Source organism: Nyctereutes procyonoides, unplaced genomic scaffold, assembly GCF_905146905.1.
Source record: "Nyctereutes procyonoides isolate TBG_1078 unplaced genomic scaffold, NYPRO_anot_genome, whole genome shotgun sequence".
Taxonomy (NCBI): domain Eukaryota; kingdom Metazoa; phylum Chordata; class Mammalia; order Carnivora; family Canidae; genus Nyctereutes; species Nyctereutes procyonoides.
Window position 1 is genome coordinate 33,716,529 of NW_026575160.1, and position 19,410 is coordinate 33,735,938.

Below are 19,410 nucleotides of genomic sequence, written 5' to 3' on the forward strand. Positions count from 1 at the left end.
GGGGATGCTTTCCTGCAAATGGAGATGCGCAGGCCTTACTCCTAGAGATTTAAATTAAATCAGTCCGGGTGGGGTCTGGAACACTGGTGGGGTTTTTTGTTTTTTTTTTTTTATATTTTTTTTATTTATTATTTCTGATAGACATAGAGAGAGAGAGAGAGGCAGAGACACAGGAGGAGGGAGAAGCAGGCTCCATGCCAGGATCCTGATGCGGGACTTGATCCCGGGACTCCAGGATCGCGCCCTGAGCCAAAGGCAGGCGCTAAACCACTGAGCCACCCAGGGATCCCCAACACGTGTTTTTATTTAAAGCTCCGCAGCTGATCGGAAAGCCGGCTGACGCTGTGGCCGGCGGGTAGAGGCGTCCTGGGTTCCTGTGCAGCCCCGGGGCCTCCGGGTAGCCTCGGGGAGCTCAAGCAGCGGGGGGTGCTTCTCCCGCAGCAGCCGGGGCCTCAGGGGGCTGAGGCCTGGGGCTCAAGCAGCGGGGGGTGCTTCTCCCGCAGCAGCCGGGGCCTCAGGGGGCTGAGGCCCGGGGGTCCTCCCACCGCAGCTCGTGCGGTCGCCGCGCCCTGTGCGCCCCGCGCACCCCCAGCTCCCACCACCTGCTCAGTTTCCACAGCGCCACACGGATGATGCTCTCATCAACTCGTGAGATGCTGTGATGACCACAGTAGCGTCGGGCTCCCGGGCGAGGCCCTAAGTGCACATGCCCCCAGCTTGGGGCGGGCAGTCCCCCGCACCCGGTGGGGCGTGCTCTGAGGGGAGGAGGACAAGGGATGGGGAGGGGAGGGGGACACATGTCCTCTGGCTGGCACATTGCTGTCTGAGTGAGGGCTGGTAGGCGGAAAGCTGAGTAGCCAAGACGGTGCTACTGACAAGTGCTGCTGGGAAGATCCAAAAGCAAAAATGGGAGGATCCTAGGAAAAAGATACAGTTGGAATGTTTCAGAGGTGTAAGGCCAGATGGAAAGTTCTACCAATTTTTTAATAGGAATTCTCTATTCTGAGCCTGAGGGGCTCAGCGGTTGAGCATCTGCCTTCAGCTCAGGGTAGGACCCCGGGGTCCTGGGATCGAGTCCCACATCGGGCTCCCTGTAGGGAGCCTGCTTCTCCTTCTGCCTGTTGTCTCTGCCTCTCTCTGTGTCTCTCATGAATAAATAAATAAAATCATTTTTTTTAAAAAAAGGAATTCTTTATTCTGGGCACAAGATATAAAATCATTATTGTTATATATAGAAATAAAATCCATATTTATTATCCTGTATATTGTATCCAGACTATGCTTTCCATCCTGTCTTACCATGTATTTCCTTAGTAGTGGCTTTTGATAAATAGATCTTAATTATCATGTATTAGACGTCATCATTTCTCCCTTTATGGTGAAACCTTCTTGTGTGCCATTTCAGAAATCTCAGCCTACCTTAAAGTCATAAAAATAATTTTCTATTTTCCTCTAAAAAGCCTTATGATTCTGTTCACATTTAGATCTCTAATTTACTTAGAACTCATGGTGCTTACGGTGTGAGGTAGGGAATCATGATTCAGCTTTTCCATGAGGACAGCCAATTGATACAGCACTGTTTACTGAAAAGGCTGTCTGTTCCCACTACATGGTAATTTTTCCTGTCTTAAACCAAGTGACTCTATATGTATGGGTCTGGGTTCTCTATTCTCTTTCATTATTCTCTTTATCTTTTCATGAATATGTCACTGTCATGATTTCTATAGTTTAATAAAATAGATCTTCTTACATGGTAGTGAAAGTTCTCCAGTGACTTTGTTATTGTTCAAGATTGTCTTAACTTTTGTTTTCCATTTAAGTTTTAAAATCAGCATGTCAGTAAATACACATACATACACTCATGTACAGAAGCTTCTGGGATTTGTTGACTCCATAAATCAGTTTGGGGACAATCAACACCTTCACAATACTAAATCTTCTGACTATTTCCCATCATTTTAAGGTTTTTATCTAATTCTCTCAAGAAAGTTCTGTGATTGTCATTGTAGATGTCATACTCATCATTTGTTAGGTTTACTTGTATTTGATATTTGTTACGTTGTTTTAAGTTTCATTTTCTGTTATTTGATACCAGTACATAGAAATAAAATTAATTTTGGTATATTGGTCCTATGTACAGTGACTTTACAAAATATATTTTTTAATTCTAAGTCTATAAATCCTTTTCAGTGTTTTCCATGCACAATCATGTATTTGGAAAATATCCAATCTTTATGACTTTTTTCTTTTTCTTACCTTATTGCACTGCCCCAGTCCTCCAGTTCAGGGTTAATTAGAAATGGTGATAGCAGGAGTTTTTTCTCTCATTCTTTATCTCTAGGAGGAAAACTTGCCCAGTAAGTCATTCTTAAATACAGGCTTTTGAAAATAATCTTTACCAGAATATGGTTTTGCTTTTGATGTTTTCCTCAAACTGGTATTAAGTCTTCTCAAATGATTTTAATGTATCTACTAAGATGATTACATGATTTCTGAATATATTTTATATGTGAAATAATCTCTCCAGTTGAGAAATCAGACTCTGAAAGTTGAAACATTTAACCCTACGTAGCGATATTTATAAAGAAATTCAAAATATGTTGGTTTTGTCACCATTTTTGAAATGTATCTCAAATATTCTTAGTTTCATTTCTTATTACATTTATAACAAACCATATGCCTCTGTTTCATAGAAGCCTTGAGCCACTCAAGTTCAGGTGTTGAGATTCCAACCGAGATGCATGTTGTTACTTTGTAGGGAAACAGGCTGCCTTAGATCCCTTCATATTGCTGAACCTTCTGCCAAACTCAACTGACAAGTATTACACTTACAACGGCTCATTGACATCTCCTCCCTGCACAGACACTGTGGACTGGATTATTTTTAAAGATACAGTTAGCATCTCTGAAAGCCAGGTAATCTTGGAAATTCAAACAAATGCAGAAATTTGAAGTAACTTAAAAATAATTACTTTCTGAGATTTACTACTGAATATGTATTTTAAAGCATTTGCAGATGCCTTTGAAGCAGATATGTTAAGTTACATGTTAAATGATGTTTTTCTTCCAGTTGGCTGTGTTTTGTGAAGTTCTTACAATGCAGCAGTCTGGTTATGTCATGCTGATGGACTATTTACAAAATAATTTCCGAGAACAACAGTACAAATTCTCTAGGCAGGTGTTTTCCTCATATACTGGAAAGGAAGAGATTCATGAAGCAGGTATGTATTGAAATATAATTCTTCTACTACTTTTACAGATTCAATGTTATAGCAGATAATTGTGGAATAATGGGAAATATACAAGACTTAGATTTTAGAAATATTTGATTATTAGCTTTATAGCTTTAGGTAAGCTATTTGACTTCTCTGAATCTAACCACATTTATAAATAACATGTAAAAAGAGCTCTCCTTGGTGCTCCTGGGTGGCTCAATCAGTTAGGCATCCCACTCTTGAATTTAGCTCAGGTCATGACCTCAGGGTCATGTGATTGAGCCCTATGTTGGTCTCCACATTCAGCATGGAGTCTGCTTGAGATTCTCTCCCTCCCTCCGCTTCTGTCTCTCCTTCTGCTTGCATACTTTCACATTCTTTCTCTCTTTCTCAAAATAAATCAATAAAATCTTTAAAATAAATAAATAAATAAATAAAGCTGTTCTTCCCCACCGGAATAATCCCGTTTTGCAGATGGGAAATACTGAGATTCAGTAAGGAAAGTGATTATTAAACACATAGTAATAGATGGCAAAACCACATGCACAAACTTCCAAATGCACATTAGTGTTTGTGCTAAGAGCTTCAGCACAAATGAATGCATACACGGCTTAGGTCCACAGAGCTTGGGGAGGTCACTTCTGGTTGGGGTGGTCAGGAGCCTCGGTGAGACAACAACATTTGAGCTAAGACTTGGTGCATGATTTGGGGTGTAAAGTGCTAGTCTTTGTGTTGGCAGCTCTGATGGAAGAGTATAACATGCAGTGGGGATGAAAAGCAAATGGACTGTATTCTTAATGAATAAAAAGGGAGTCTTTCCCCCAGTTTCCTTCTTTGGGGGAAAAGATGTTTGTCAGGGCCAAGCAATGGAGAGAACACTGGGGAGACGTCTCCAGACGTCCAGAGTGCCCTCTGTGTCTTTTGAAGTTGACACACAGTCATAAGCTTTTGAAGATGTCCAGAGAACACAATAAGATACACCTACTGACTTTTCCTTTTCCATTGACATTGATAATGTACCAGTTGATGAAACAAATAGGTGAAATAGCCTTTGCTTTGGGGACTTAAAACATTTCCAAGTACATGGCCTTCTTTGATCTCAGCTGTACAATGAATTTTTGGCCATCTATAATATTAATCTAATAATCATCTGCTTTTGAGGATTAGCATTAAAACAGCATGTTTTTATTATTTTAATGTAATGTTTATGAGAAGTATTTATCCTTTAACAACAACAGTAAAATAGAGCACAAGACAACAGAGATGAATAGCTAGCTACATGTAACATGACAATAAATTTCTAATTGAATTGCCCCAAAGTGAGGAAATTTCATTATATTTCTACCAGCAGTACTAAATACTTATAACATTCTGCTGGTAAATAATAGAGAATTGATTAGGGAAAAAAATAACTACATTTAACCATCTCCTTTGAAAAAATACAATAGATCAAATAACATATTAAATAAATATGATTTTTATTTGCTATATACTTTTGTCAGTTGTATTTTATTAAAACCCTTCAGTGGCTTTCCATTGCTTTTAGAATAAAACCCAAACCATTCATCATTACATGGTTCTGTTTAGCACTTACTTGTTTTAGCATTTATTCTCCACCACTGGCTTCCTTCTCTTGTACTGAATGGACTCTTTGATATCCCGTGAAGATGGAAGATCACATTCTCCCAGGTTGTATTTTACATGCTATTTCCTTTCCATGGCTGTCTTCTCTGCTGTCTTCACTTGCCTGCCTCCTCCTTGTTCTTCAACACTCAAGCAGACTTTGTATCCACTGGGGAGCCATCTCTGAGTCTGTCTCCATCCTCACCAAGCCTGGCTGTGGCCCGGGCATAGGACTGTGCAGGTGTGAAGGTGCCGTGCTCATGGAGGACAAAATCAGTGTTGCTCACATGGAGTAGTGTCATTTCCGTGCATCCAAAGTGTGTAGCAGTTGCCACAGTATAAGAATTGTCTGTTACTTACTTGCCTCCCCCACTGGACATGGCTCCGTGTTGGAAGTAATTAAATCTTTACCTCCATTGCTGGGCTAATACAAGGCTCTCATTCAGCAAATATTCGCTGAAAGAATTCGTTTTCATATAATAAAAGTTTAGCAGGGCGCACCTGGGTGTCTCAGTCCGTTGAGTGGCCAGCTCTTGGTTTCTGCTCAGGTCATGATCTCAGGTTTGTAAGACGGAGGCTAGCATCTGGCTCAGCCCTCACCTGGAGTCTGATTAAGATTCTCTCCCTCTCACTCTGCCTCCCCTTATGCTCCACTCCTGCTCATGCTCCTTCATGCACTCACTCTCTCTAAAATAAACAAAATCATTAAAAAAAAAAAAAAGTTATGCTTGATGGGTGCCTCTTGCACTGTTTTATGTCTAAACTTTGTGTAGGACATTGTTCTTTTCACAGATAAGTGATGAAACCAAGTAATAACAACAAAAGCAGCAATAATCACCATGTATTGTGTCCACCAGTGGTTTAACTGGGCATGGAACCGTGTGAATCTGATTGCAGCTTCCCAACGCCAGCGTGCAGTTGGCCTTATTTTTCTTGTTTTACAGTTTGGGAAGCTGATGCTAAGTGGCTTGCCCTGCACAGAACTATATCTTTATACCTGAACACAGATCTGATTCTAAAGCCTCCCAAGTTTTACAACAAAAACTGATGGCCTTAATGACATGACACTTTAAAAAAAAAATAGCATTGGCAGGGTGCCTAGCTGGCTCACTCGTTAGGATGTGAGACTCTTAATTTCAGGACCTTGTGTTCAAGGCCCCCCTTGGGCATGGAGCCTACCCAAAAGAAAAAAAAAGGCATTGGCTTTTTTCAAAAACTAGAACGATTGAATTCTTGATTTTCCCATCATGAGTATTTGCATTTATTATTTGCATATTCCTGGGCATATTCCTGTGATGATTTTCTTCTTAATGGACACAGTATACCCCTTCTAGTTTCTGGGACTTAATTTGAGAATAAAAATTGAGGATTGCATTTATGTCCTGGATTTAATCTTTATTAAATTTAATCTGGAAATAAGTTTTTAATTATATGAACATTATTTAAAAAGGCAGAGAACACATATAAACACATAGGAAAAAAAGTAAAATCCTATGTAATGTCATGGCCCAGAGATCACCACCATGAGGATTTTGGTGACTATCCTTTCAGGACTTTCTCTTAAATTAGAAATATATTCTTATGCCTCACAAAAATGAGACTACAGTACATATATGTTTGTTGATTTTATTTTACTCGATGATACAAATGTATCAATACAGCATTCTTAATTTTGTGTAGTATTCCATTGTATAGTCATAACAATTTACTAATCCAGCTGCTCAATTTTGGACACTCAGGTTGCATTAGTATACTTTGACATTGCAAATATCTAGCATCCTCATTTTGACCAAGAGAGAAGGGGTGGCATGAAAATTGTCAGAATATGGTTTTTAGTAAATGCACTGTGGAAAAAATACATTTTGCAAAAAACACACTGCAAATAATTGCAAAAACCACGTGAGGTCTGTATATCTATGTAAACTCCCGCAAGGTACAGATTAAGACGTGTTCATTTTTGCATTCATAGCAGGAACTCATTTTACTCCTATTTTACTAGAACTTTGGCCCTGTGTTTTTGCGTCTCTGTGTAGAGCTGCCCTTTATTAGAGACATTTCTTTTTGGCATCGTGGGATGGACCCCGCCTCTTCTAAGAACCACAGAATTTAACAGAACCTTGAAGGAGTCCGTAAAAACTGTCTTCGATAATGAGACATCTGTGTGACTAACTGTCACAGCATGTGACTAACTAACACAGCATGCGTGTGAAGGAGGTGAAGTTCAACTTCGTGCTCTCCTGCCGCCTTCCTAGCAGGTCTCTCCCACAACTAAGAAACAGGGACCTCCCGGAGCACAGCGGGGGAAGAGCTGGGGCTTTAAAACCCAGTCGGCCTCTGGTATCAGACCCTGCTGCCAGTACTTACTGGTTAAATAAGAATTGTCAAGTCACAGGGTGCCTGGGTGGCTCTGTCAGTTAAGCGCCTGACTCTTGATTTCGACTCTGGTCATGATCTCTGGGTCACCAAGTCAGGCCCGCCTCAAGCTCTGCGCTCAGCGAGGAATCTGCTTGGGATTCTCCACCCTCCTCCCCACCCTGCCCCGCGCATGCACACAAAAGCTCACACACTGTCTCTAAAATAGATAGATAGATGATAGATAGATAGATAGATAGATAGATAGATAGATAGATAGATAGATAGAGTCTTTAAAAGATTGTCAAGTTACTGGACCTATAAAATCGGACCACCTTGTTGTGAGGTTTAAATGGGCTAAAGTCTGTAAAGCAGTACAGTCCCTCGAACATAATATGTCCCAGACTTGCCGCTGCTATGCGTGTAGTGTCTGCATGCACACAGCCATGTGTGTGTGTGCATGGGGGGGGCAAGCTATCACAACAGGTGTGGGGTGCTCCTCAAGCTTTTCATGTTTTAAGGCTTTGGCTTGTTGAATTGGATCATAAACGCACCTCAGATTTCACTTGCTAGCATTGCAATACATTCACTGCAAACAGTCTAAAAAAATATGATAGAAAATGCTTTTCAAGGCAGGTTTGCATGAAAGGCTGACCCTGCAGCCTAAAACCGCCTTTGAGTCGCGAGACATTTTCTCTACTTCCCTGAAAAATGTCATGATGAATTAAACAGCAGTAGACTCGCCTTCCTGAAGGTCAGTGGCTTTAAATAGCATCCGTTAAGGTCGCGTGGCCGTGACCCCTGGCCTCCAGCTGTATGCAGAAGAGTGACCTGAGGGTCATTTTCTCCCTAGAAGGTCCTGTATCTTGTTGAAGTCAGGACCATGTGTCCCCTGGAAGGCTGATGACTGGGCTGGAAGCTGAAAGACGCCTTCCGGCCCCTCACCTGAGGCCAGGACGCCACTGCGCACAGGGTCCCACCGCGGACAGGGTCACATCGGGGCAGGTCGCTTTGGGCTATGGCTTTTAACACTCGTGCCGGCGTTCACGTTCACTTTGTCATGACCTGCTGCTCCCTCCTGCTTTCAAGTCTGTAGACCTTCGGGCTCCTGGCTGGGGCTTCCCCGGGACCCCCGTGTCTGCAGGGCAGCTGGGCCTCAGCGGGGCTGCGGGCTGTGTTACCCGCACCGGCCTCTGCCCCGGGGCACACAGCCGGGCTGAACCTGGGGACATCCTGGGCACGTCCTGGGGACATCCTGGGCACATCCTGGGGACGTCCTGGGCACATCCTGGGGACGTCCTGGGCATATCCTGGGCACGTCCTGCGGATATCCTGGGCACGTCCTGGGCACATCCTGGGGACGTCCTGGACACATCCTGGGCACGTCCTGGGCATATCCTGGGCACGTCCTGCGGACATCCTGAGCACATCCTGGGTACGTCCTGGGCACATCCTGGGGACGTCCTGGACACATCCTGGGCACGTCCTGGGCATATCCTGGGCACGTCCTGCGGACATCCTGAGCACATCCTGGGCACGTCCTGGGCACATCCTGGGGACGTCCTGGGGACGTCCTGAGCACATCCTGGGCAAGTCCTGGGCACGTCCTGAGGACATCCTGGGCACGTTCTGGGGACATCCTGGGAACGTCCTGGACAGCCGTGACACTTTCTCCACCTTCCCAGGAGCGCCCGCCCCGCCCTGCCCCTGCCCCGCCCTGGCACTGAGCTCCCCGAGGGCGAGGACCGCACCCCCTGCTCGTGCAGCCCCAGACGGTGACGAGGCCTCAAAGGAGCGACACTTGCGGTGGCTCGCAGAGGAGACCCCGGCCCCGTTCTTCCCGAGTGAGCGGCCTTCGCCCGGTGCCAGGGCACAAGGTGTCCCCCGCGTGACCCGCTTCAGACCCCAGCTCCGACGTGGCTGCGCCCGGCGGGGGGCCCACGGGAATCAGCTTCCGCTTCCTGGCCTGTGCTGCTCAAAGACACTACCTGTGACTGGGTCACGAGTGGCTGTGGAAGGCATTGGGCGTGGGCTTCAGTCCTGAAGAAAGCAGGCCTCCCTGCCCCTCAGCCTCCCTGCCCCTGGGCCTCCCCACCCCTCAGAACTCCCTACCCCCGGCCTCCCTATCCTCTGGTCTCCCTACCCCTGGGCCTCTCCCTACCCCTCGGGCCTCTCCGTAACCCCCCACCCCCCCAACCCTGCCTCCCTGCCCCTTGGCACTCCCCATGATGAAGAAAATTAGTTTTGCTACTATTTATTGTATCAGTTAGTAGCTTGTGTTGGGTGTCTGAGTACATGTGAATCTGGAAAACTCTTCTTGGTTTTTAATCCAAGTGCTATATTACAGAGTATATATCCTGCGAACATAACATAAGCCAATTCCAGTAAGGAAAACCTGGAAAATTTAGTGCAAATTAATAACTTACCCCATGACCATTACCCAGCTTTTTGTGTGTACACCAAACGTAGTGTATATGGAATGAACTAGATTGTTCTTTTAAAGATCCATCCCTACCCTGTAGAAGGGCAGCCCTTTGGCAAGACCATAAGCAATATACAGCAGTTCGGGTTTTTCTCTGGAACACATTCTAAAGTATATTTTTCCCATAAAATCATCTTTTTCAGCATCTAAATGATAAAGTCTAGCTAAAGTTTTAGAACATATTACTAAGCTGTTGATTATCACTAAACAAAAGGAACATTAAAAAAATTCCTGGGGCACCTGGGTGACTCAGTGGGTTAAGCGTCTGCCTTCAGTTCGGGTCATGATCTCGGGGCCCTGGCTCAGGTCATGGTCTCGGGGGCCCTGGCTCAGGTCATGATCTCGGAGGCCTGGCTCAGGTCATGATCTCAGAGGGTCTGGTTCAGGTCATGATCTCAGAGGCCTGGCTCAGGTCATGATCTCGGGGGGTCTGGTTCAGGTCATGATCTCGGGGTCCTTGGATTGAGCCCCAGGTCGGGCTCCATGCTCAGTGGGGAGTCTGCTTCTCCCCCTCCCTCTATGTGCTCACACAGTCTCTCTCTCTCTCTCTCTCTCTTTCTCCCTCTCTGATAAACAAATCTTAAAAAAATAATAAATCCCTAATTAAAATGTAAGCCTACACTATTAAATTACCTATAAGCTTTTACAGATTTGTAAAACGCAGAAAGCAAGGGGAATAATAACCCGATGACAAGGAAATGCAAGTTTGTTTTTAAACTCCTACTTTATATTAATGCTGATTCTTAAAATTCGAAACATCTGCGGGTTTCAACTATTAAGGCGGAATAAACACATACATCCAGCCAAAGTAATTGTGTGTTAATTAAGCAGCAGTCCTTTGGGCACATTTGCGGCCAATAATTTTCTATTTTCTCAAGAGATTTTTGCTTTGTGTGCATGCGTACAACTCTAATGAATTTTAAGATCGTTTCATTTTTGGGGGGGAAGAGAATAGTTCACTTTAAATCATTCCCGCTTTCTAAAAAGGGGGATTGATTTTTTGTGGGACAAAGTCTACCCATGATACTATCCAGAATTGCTTTGACCTTCTCAGAAGGAACCTGGGCTTCCCTAGCAGGGAGACCCAGGCAATCCTGCTCCTCCCTGGACAGTTCCCAGCGTGGCTGGCTCACTTTGGGGATAATCGACGGTCTGCTGCCATCTCGTGGCCACTGAAGAAGTGTCCCTAGATGAGTGATGATGTCGTCTAGACCTGGAGAAGAATGCCTTGTCTTAGTCTGAATTCATGCTTTTTAATGAATTCACATTTTTGGAGAACTGTCCTCTTATTCCCAAAGGAACACCTCACCCTAAATCCTTAATAAACAACAACAACAACACATGACAGTTTGTACAGTGAATCCTCCTGTCTCTCACTCATGTAAAGTCATGCATGTATTATTAAGCATATATATTTATATTTTTCTGGATCATGTACATACCATTGCCAGCAGAGCATACATGGGCTCAAATTCCTGTTATCACACATGCAGAGACCATTCAGATTTCGATTTACGCGGTCAGGTGTTAGTTTTGACTGCTCTCTTGTGTTCATGAGCAAAACTGCAAGCTGGGAGAGACCACAGCCTTTTTGGTCCCACCCTGATGCTATCCTGAGTATATTCTCACTGAGTCTTTGTAGCGGTCGGTTGTCGGCTGTCGGCTGACTCAGGTCGACCGCGTAGTCTCATCTCGTGGCTTCATAACATCAGGTGTCTCCCAGGAGCAAAGCTTGGATTCTGTGACCATGTCAGTCTTTAGCGTTACAGACCTTTCTCCTCTTTTGCAAACTGACCTGGCTTGTGAACGGATTATATTTATTGCTTTGCTCCAATAGCACAATATCATGAAATTTCATGATTTTCATCCTTGTAATTAGTCCAAATTATCACCTTATGAATATACTTCAGGAAGTATCAAAATCCTGTTTCTAATGGGACAAAATTTTTGACAGGATTCCCAGCATGGGCTTGAATTCATTGTTAGGAAGTCCCTGAACTATTTTCAAACTCTTTTTTCAGATCAGACAAACAAATCTTCTAATTTCCTAAAATCAGTTGCCAACGTGGGATTTTTGTCAGCAAGTCTGAAAAATACAGAAACGGTAGCTTTAGTTGTTCTCCTATAGTGTTCTCTGATAGGGAACTTTACACTATTTCGAGGATTTTGAAACAACAACAATGTCTGATAACAGACCATATGTTGTCATTTTAAATTCTCCTCATGCTGAGTTAAACATATCTGTTGGACATGAAACAAGAGAAATAAAAACATCACGAGCTTGAAGACATCCTTTATTTTTAAAAATGAATTTGTATGCCAAATATATTCAAGACAGTATTCTAAGCAATATAGAAATAGAAAGCTGTGATGCTTGTGTGTATAAGCTAGTATAGGACTTAAGCCCTCTTGAGGAGAGAATAATGTAAGAGAACATGCAACTAATGCAATAGTTGTGTGTTAGGACAGACAGTTGAAAACCACCCAGATCGCTTCAGAGATCAGAGCCCACATAACAGGAGGGACCCTCTGACCTAGGCCTTTCCTGAACGGGAAGGTAGATGCAGGTGGAGGTAGGAGGGAAGGAAAAGTGTTCCAGGTACATGAGATGCCATAAGCAAAAGCTCTGCAGTGGAGAAGTGTAACGCTTTACCTTCTGTTGAAATTAAATGCAACACGTTTTCGTAGAATGTGTTTTACTTGTTAAAATCTTGGAGGCCGACATTTGTATCATTAATTGTACCTTCTCTCTCTCTCTCTCTCAAGTTTGTAGTTCAGAACCAGAAAATGTCCAAGCTGACCCAGAAAATTATACCAGCCTGCTTGTGACATGGGAGAGACCACGAGTGGTTTATGATACCATGATTGAGAAATTTGCCGTTCTGTATCAGCAGCTAGAGGGAGAAGACCAAACCAAGCGTGAATTTTTGACCGACGGCTATCAAGACTTGGTAAGTATAAGATCAGTTGTTTCATGTAGTGATAGCACTAGCGTTTAATTTTCAAGGTGAGAACTTAACGGATGATGATATATTGTCGCCCTAAACTCTGTGTGAGACGCTCCGGTGGGGAGGAGGGGAGCAGAAGCTATACCAAGCAAACAAGGTCAGACCTCACAGTGAATCACACTAGGTTCTTACTAGTTTTCAGTGACAGGAAGATCACAGCTTGGCCACCAACAGCATTATAGAGCAGACACTTGCAGAAGACTTGGGAACTAAAACTCATCTCGCGTAGCCTCTCTTTACAAATAAAGGGACTCAAGAAAGAGCGAAATACCTTGACTATGACCTTGACTTTCTCACAGTTGTGGAAATAATTGAACGTAGAATCTCAGTGCTCTGATACGGTCATATATCGTTGTCCCCACCATCCTCTGCCGGCACAAAAAAATACAGTAGGGGACTCTTTGCATCGAATTTCCAAGTAGCAGCTGTGAAATCAACTGAGTCCGAACCTTTGGAATAGGAGGCAGATAATTTTGAGGCAAAGGTCCACTCCCTCTTCCTCCACAGCCATGCACGCAAATTAAAGAAAATAAAGTACGGTATGGGACAGTTGAAGCACTATGTTGTCCACCTGAAGCCAGTACAGCACTGTCTACTAACTAGGCGGAATTAAAATTGATACTTTTTAAAAAAAAGTAACAGATTCCTTCTGTGACTTGAGCATCTCAGTATTAAAGTTTGCCTTGGTAGGGAGGGATTGGCCATAGATTGGGGTCCAGTTGAGAAGACCCTGTCTGGGTATGGCTCCAGGAAAGCCCCACGGCAGGCCGGAATCACTACTGACTGTGCCTTCAGACGGCCGGCGTCCCGCGAGGTCTGGGTATCTGCATCTGGACAAAAACTGTCCTTGTTACCACGCTGCTGAGTATCATGTGGACTAAACTGATAAAATACATAACAACATTTTAACCCGGGTGTCTAGAACAGAGACATTATGAAGTACATCCACTGTGCGATTTATAAGAATATGCCATTCTTTCTTTTCATAATGATGTTGAGAAGATAATTCTAGCTTGTCTGGCATCTATATTGTTATGATTAAGAGATAAGTTGGGTGTTCATTGTATTTTTCACATCTTGCTCTTTGCCAATGCTGCATGTTTATTTGTCTAAAATATTTAATTTTGTAGTTTGGGGTACTCGTTTATGAATTTGATGAGTTCTAGTAAAAATGAAACTCTTTTTTTTTAAGGTTTTTATGTATTTATTTTAGAGAGAAAGAGAATGTGAGAGGGCATAAGTGGTGGAGGGGAAGAAGCAGGCTGCCCATCAAGCAGGGAGCCTGATGTGAGGCTCGATCCCAGGACCGTGGGATCATGACCTGAGCTGGAGGCAACCTCTTAACTGACCAAGCCACCCAGACGTCCCAAAATGAAACTTTCTAAAACTAATATCTAAACCAAAAAAGCCTAATTCACAAATATCACAAGTTCAACTTAACAACAGCCCATAAATTTTTTCTTAGATTAATAAGATAAATATTCCACCGGCAAATAAGAAATGTTATCCAAAGGTAGATGTCTATTATGTTAGGACTCTTATAATACATTTGTATAATTACTGGCATCTCTCTTTTAGGGTGCTATTCTCAATAATTTAATACCCAATATGAGTTACGTGCTTCAGATAGTAGCCATATGCACTAATGGCTTATATGGAAAGTACAGTGACCAGCTCATTGTTGACATGCCTTCCGATGACCCCGGTAAGTGCTCTCCTGACATCCTTTATGTTATCTACATATATGAGGCTCGTTTAGTTACTGGATACAGTTGGTGCTTTATCTCTGACTTTATATTGTTTTGGCCAAAGGACGAAATGATTTATTTTTTTTTTTTATCTGGATCATCAGTTAATTTTATGAAGCTTGGAAACCATTTTCATTCAGCAGATGTGGTGCAGGACAATAAGTAAATTCATTCTAAACGTTGAAGTTTCCTATTTGTAAACTAAGAGCAGCAAAATCAGTTGTTGTGTGTAATGGTCATCAAATGAAAATAGCTATGTAAATATTAAGACTTATATTTTCATAATGAAGAGTTGATTTCATTTGTGCTTATTTCCTTTTTCAGCACCCAAAGCATTTTGTAGTAAGTATACATGTGATCGTAGGATCATGTGAGGTACTTTGGAATATCTGTACAAAGTATCCAGCAGCTTATCTTAGGTATTTTTATCCACTTTCTATAATTCTGTGTGAAGGGGGTAGAGTGTTTTCTTCTTAGCTGATTTGCCAGTATTCTTTCACAAAGCAAAACAAAGATGTTTCTAATTGTGTTTTATTTGCATGGATCTTCTCTAAGAATTATGGAAAAGTCTTTTGATCTAAAACCTTATGCAATAATCGAACGAAGTGCACAGCATCATAATTTGACCATTTACAAATGAATACAATTAAAATCTTCCCTTTGTTAGCATAAGCAGTTTTAAGGTAATAGGATGGAATTATGTATGTACGTATACATGTGTATATGTATATGTTTATATACACATAGACATGCATATGCATATTCATAAATATATCCAAACATGCATACACAAATGTAGATATTCTTTGGTCATCACTACCATACCTTAAGTCTACTCACTGATATTTTGTAAATTTTTAATGGAGATGGATAGTAAATAAACTATATCAATTATAGCATATTCCAGTTCGACATTGAAGGAAAACCGATATATTGATTAACCTTTGTGGTCTATATGAATTAGCAAGGACTTTAATCCATTGTGAGCTTGCTCATTGATTACCTCAACATAGTTGGTCTCACTAGTTAAATTTTTAAGTTGATGTATATATGTCAGAGCATTAGATGATAGATTATATGTGCTTCTAAACCACGGGCTATGAAACTTGCCAAGCTATTTCCCAGGTTAAAATGTTGATGGCTGATAAATATCAATTACTACTATCATGATGACAGTATCACTAATTAATATTTCTTACGATCTGCATCATGGCCTGGGTATGATGTATTGCTTTTATTTAGCATTGTTCTTCAAAGTTAGGCTATTTTTAAATGGAATGTGAACACTAAATCTTACTGAAATGTGGGTATCAAATTTACTGACCCTGGCTTCAGTTATACCGTCCTCCACTGTCATCCCTCACCACAGTTCCCCATATCGATCCACCTAGCAGTGCAACATTGACTATACTGGCCAATATCATATGTGAATTGAAGAAGTATGGCACGTAAAAATCTCCTCGAATCCTATTGTATATTTTAGGATATGAATTATATTAAATGCGTTCATTTAATTTACTACCTTGGTTTAATTATACCACTCTCATTTCTGCACATGAAACAATGTCCCAGGAGTTTACAAAAAATAATTACTTCCAGCTATTTGTGTTATGTCTTTCTTGCTCTATCCACTATGCCAGAATTTCAAACTTTATGAATTCTTTCGTTTTTACTTTTGAAATGCTTATTGCATAAAGAAAAACAGATCAAATGTCTATTTTCTACAGAAGTAATTTCTGAGTGATCCTTTTAGACTGAGTCTATACTGGCACAAAGTACAACATTCTTGTATCATTTGTAGAACGTTCACATTTGTACAAAATAACAAATATTATAACTTGATTTCCATTTATTCAAAGGCTGAGGACACTGTCGAACTAATGAGATGTTAGTCCCCATGGATATCTCAGTCCCTTAAAGCATTTTGTACGGTAATGATGTTTTAGTAAAAGATGGTATTTGATTTGATGTTTCACTATGATATCCCTCTGTAAATCCAAGGTTAAAAACTTAGACTATTCTATAATTATTGCCACCAAAATAATTTGGTGGCAGTCCTACATCAAAAACCAATTTACCCAAAGTTTGGGGTCTTCCTATTTCTTCATAAAGAAAAGATTTGTTCTTTTGGAACTCACTTTTTTTCTGATCTAAAAGGTGGCAATGGCGTTTCAATTCATATATTTTTAATTTGTTACTAAAACTACATTATCTTAAATATTGTGTCTGTTGTAAATATATCACAGTAGAAGTCTTGATAAAAGTACTATCTTGTGTTTTAGTGTGATGGTACCTACCAGCTTTGTGAATTTTATAATTTATGTGGCTAATGTAGATGTAAGCGGCTTTTGAGTTTGCTGCTTATTTCATGGTTTTCATCAGTACCATTTCATCCTGTTAATCATATTGTTCATTACCTTAGTAACATTGTAATGTACCCTGTTGAATTATTTTATTATTATTTTGGATAAGCTGTTTTCTAAATACTGAATTGTTTTTTACTTTTGTTAAAAAGAAATGAAGGGGGTCACTTCTAATTGCCCTCATTCTTTCAATGGTAGATTTCAAATATCTTAATCAATATCTACGAAGGAAAACTCAACCTTCTAAGTTGTGCATTTAACTTTGGCTAATTTGATTATTGCTTGTGCATTTTCATTACACTTGCTGTGTACCACAGTGTCACCATAAAACGAGTGTCCATTAAATATGTCTATAAATTGCTATTTTAAAATAACCTGCATAAATTCATATTAAGAAACTATTCGAATTCCTCCAGTAAGCTTAAACTGAAATGTATATTTTAAAATAACCTGCATAATGTATATTTTAAAATATATTTTTAATGTATATTTTAAATATACATTAAAATTACAATATACAAATGTATACAAATATACAAAATTAAAATATACAAATGTATATTTTAAAATAACCTGCAAAATGTATATTTTAAAATAACCTGCATAAATTCATATTAAGAAACTATTCGAATTCCTCCAGTAAGCTTAAACTGAAATGTATATTTTTTCCAAATACTTTGTAGAAAACTGTATTTATGAATAAACTATTCATAAATATATTTATTTCATTGTAACTAAAATAAGTGTGTCATTCCTATAATGTAGAGTTAATTATTATACAATTATAGAGGATATCATTTAAGTACACGTTTTAGGGTCTTGGTAATTATATGTGTTAAATTTAAATGCATGGTGACTTAGATCCACACATTTTTCTGTTGTTGTGTGCTTGTCGGTTGTGTAACAGTTGTGTTTGTTAAATCACGGTCTCTCTGTCCTCGCTCTGTCTGTACCATCATGTGCTATGGCCGTTATTATATAATATTTAAAATTACAGTTTCAAGAGATTGCAGTCTACGTTGCTTCGACCTCTTGCAGTGTGAAACTTGGCTTTCTTTAGACAATTAAATAAGCCTTGCTTGCCAACCTACATCAGTGTTGCTTTTTTGTGTCGTGGAATATTAATGTGTTACTAACATGCTCTTCTAGAAAACTTAACATGACATGTGCCCCCAAACTAAACTGTAATGAACCAATAATAGCTTTTGTTCAGTTATCACACATGTGAATTTTCTGTATTCGCTAAAAAAATACATTAACAGTCTTTACTGTGGGACTTTTTATAGCCTTCATGCAGTCTATTTTGATGAGGTGAGTGAGAAGACTGCAAACCAGTATGATTTTGAACTACTTAATATATTAGTATTGTCTGAGTCCGATCAATGGCTGCTAAAATACCAGTTATTCTGGTGAAGAACCAGCAGGCCAGAGGGTACCCAATATGAGCTTGCGCCCATCACCAGAACTATACCTTGTGCGCTGTGAACTCTCAGACTCAGAAGTATGGCTTTAGAATCTCCAGGAAGATTAAAAAAAAAACACACATTAAAAAAAAATGTATTTGACAGAGAGCATGAGCTGTGGAGGGGTGGGGAGTGGAGGGGCAGGCAAAGAGAGGGAGAGAGAGGCAGATTCCCCTCTGAGCCGGGAGCCCAACGACATGGGGCTCGATCCCAGGACCCTGGGATCATGACCTGAGCCCAAGACAGACGCTTAACTGACGGAGCCACCCAGGTGCCCCTGATAGAAAAAATTTTCTAAAAGTATTGTATTTCACAATTGTTCTGAAGACACTCAGCAGAGAGATTTCTGGATTATATGGGGGAAAAGGTGATCCAGGGCAACCCCAGAATTTTAGTCAATTCAAATAATCTAATTGGAAACCAAATTGAAGTTAACTTATGCTGTGGTAAAAGGATAAGGATAAATCACATGCAATGATGCACTCAGAGAATATTGAAAGAAAATCAGTCATCACTGTGATAATTATACCTGCCCTGCCCCAGCCTTGACAATCAATAAGAAAACTACTTTTGCCTGTTAAAAGTATGAAGTTAGGTAAAGATAGACCATGTTTTTATTTGCTTGCTTCTTTGTTTTTAATTTTAAAACATTTCCTTAATCATGTTGAAGAGAATGGATTATCATCGAGACTTTTTTCCCATAGCCTCTTAGCAGAGAAAAATCGATAGTATAATATATGTGTCACTAACAAACATTTCTTATGACTTGCCCTCATTAACATTAAAATATTTTAAGAGTTCATGAAGGGTGTGACTCCACTTAAGAACATTTTGGTAAAATTATGCATGGTCTCACATGCTGAATTTGAAGGCTCTCACATGCATGAACTTCTCTAAATGTAGTTTTATAGAAAATCATATTGAAGGTTCTTATTTGTCTTTTATAGTTTAGCTGCATCCCATCTTTAAACTCACTGTACTGATTTCCTTGGAGGTCATAGAGACACAAATGTTTCAAACTATTGAAATCCTCTCAATTCGAAAACATGAAGAATAAAGAGCATGAAAAACAAAAAATGGAAAACAGAGAACATTGATGGTCCAAATAAAGGTTTCCAAACTTTTTCATGGTCAGTTTTAATAAGAAAAAAACTAA

General features: G+C 40.7%; 1 protein-coding gene across 1 annotated transcript in view; it reads left to right on the plus strand.

Annotated features, from left to right (window-relative positions):
- PTPRZ1 (protein tyrosine phosphatase receptor type Z1) overlaps positions 1–19,410 on the plus strand; it is a 173,136-nt gene that overhangs the window by 102,593 nt on the left and 51,133 nt on the right. Inside the window, exons 7-10 of the mRNA XM_055314632.1 lie at positions 2,759–2,916; positions 3,071–3,221; positions 12,439–12,623; positions 14,259–14,385. Of these exons, the coding sequence (XP_055170607.1) occupies positions 2,759–2,916; positions 3,071–3,221; positions 12,439–12,623; positions 14,259–14,385 (621 nt within the window). The remainder of the gene's footprint in view (positions 1–2,758; positions 2,917–3,070; positions 3,222–12,438; positions 12,624–14,258; positions 14,386–19,410) is intronic.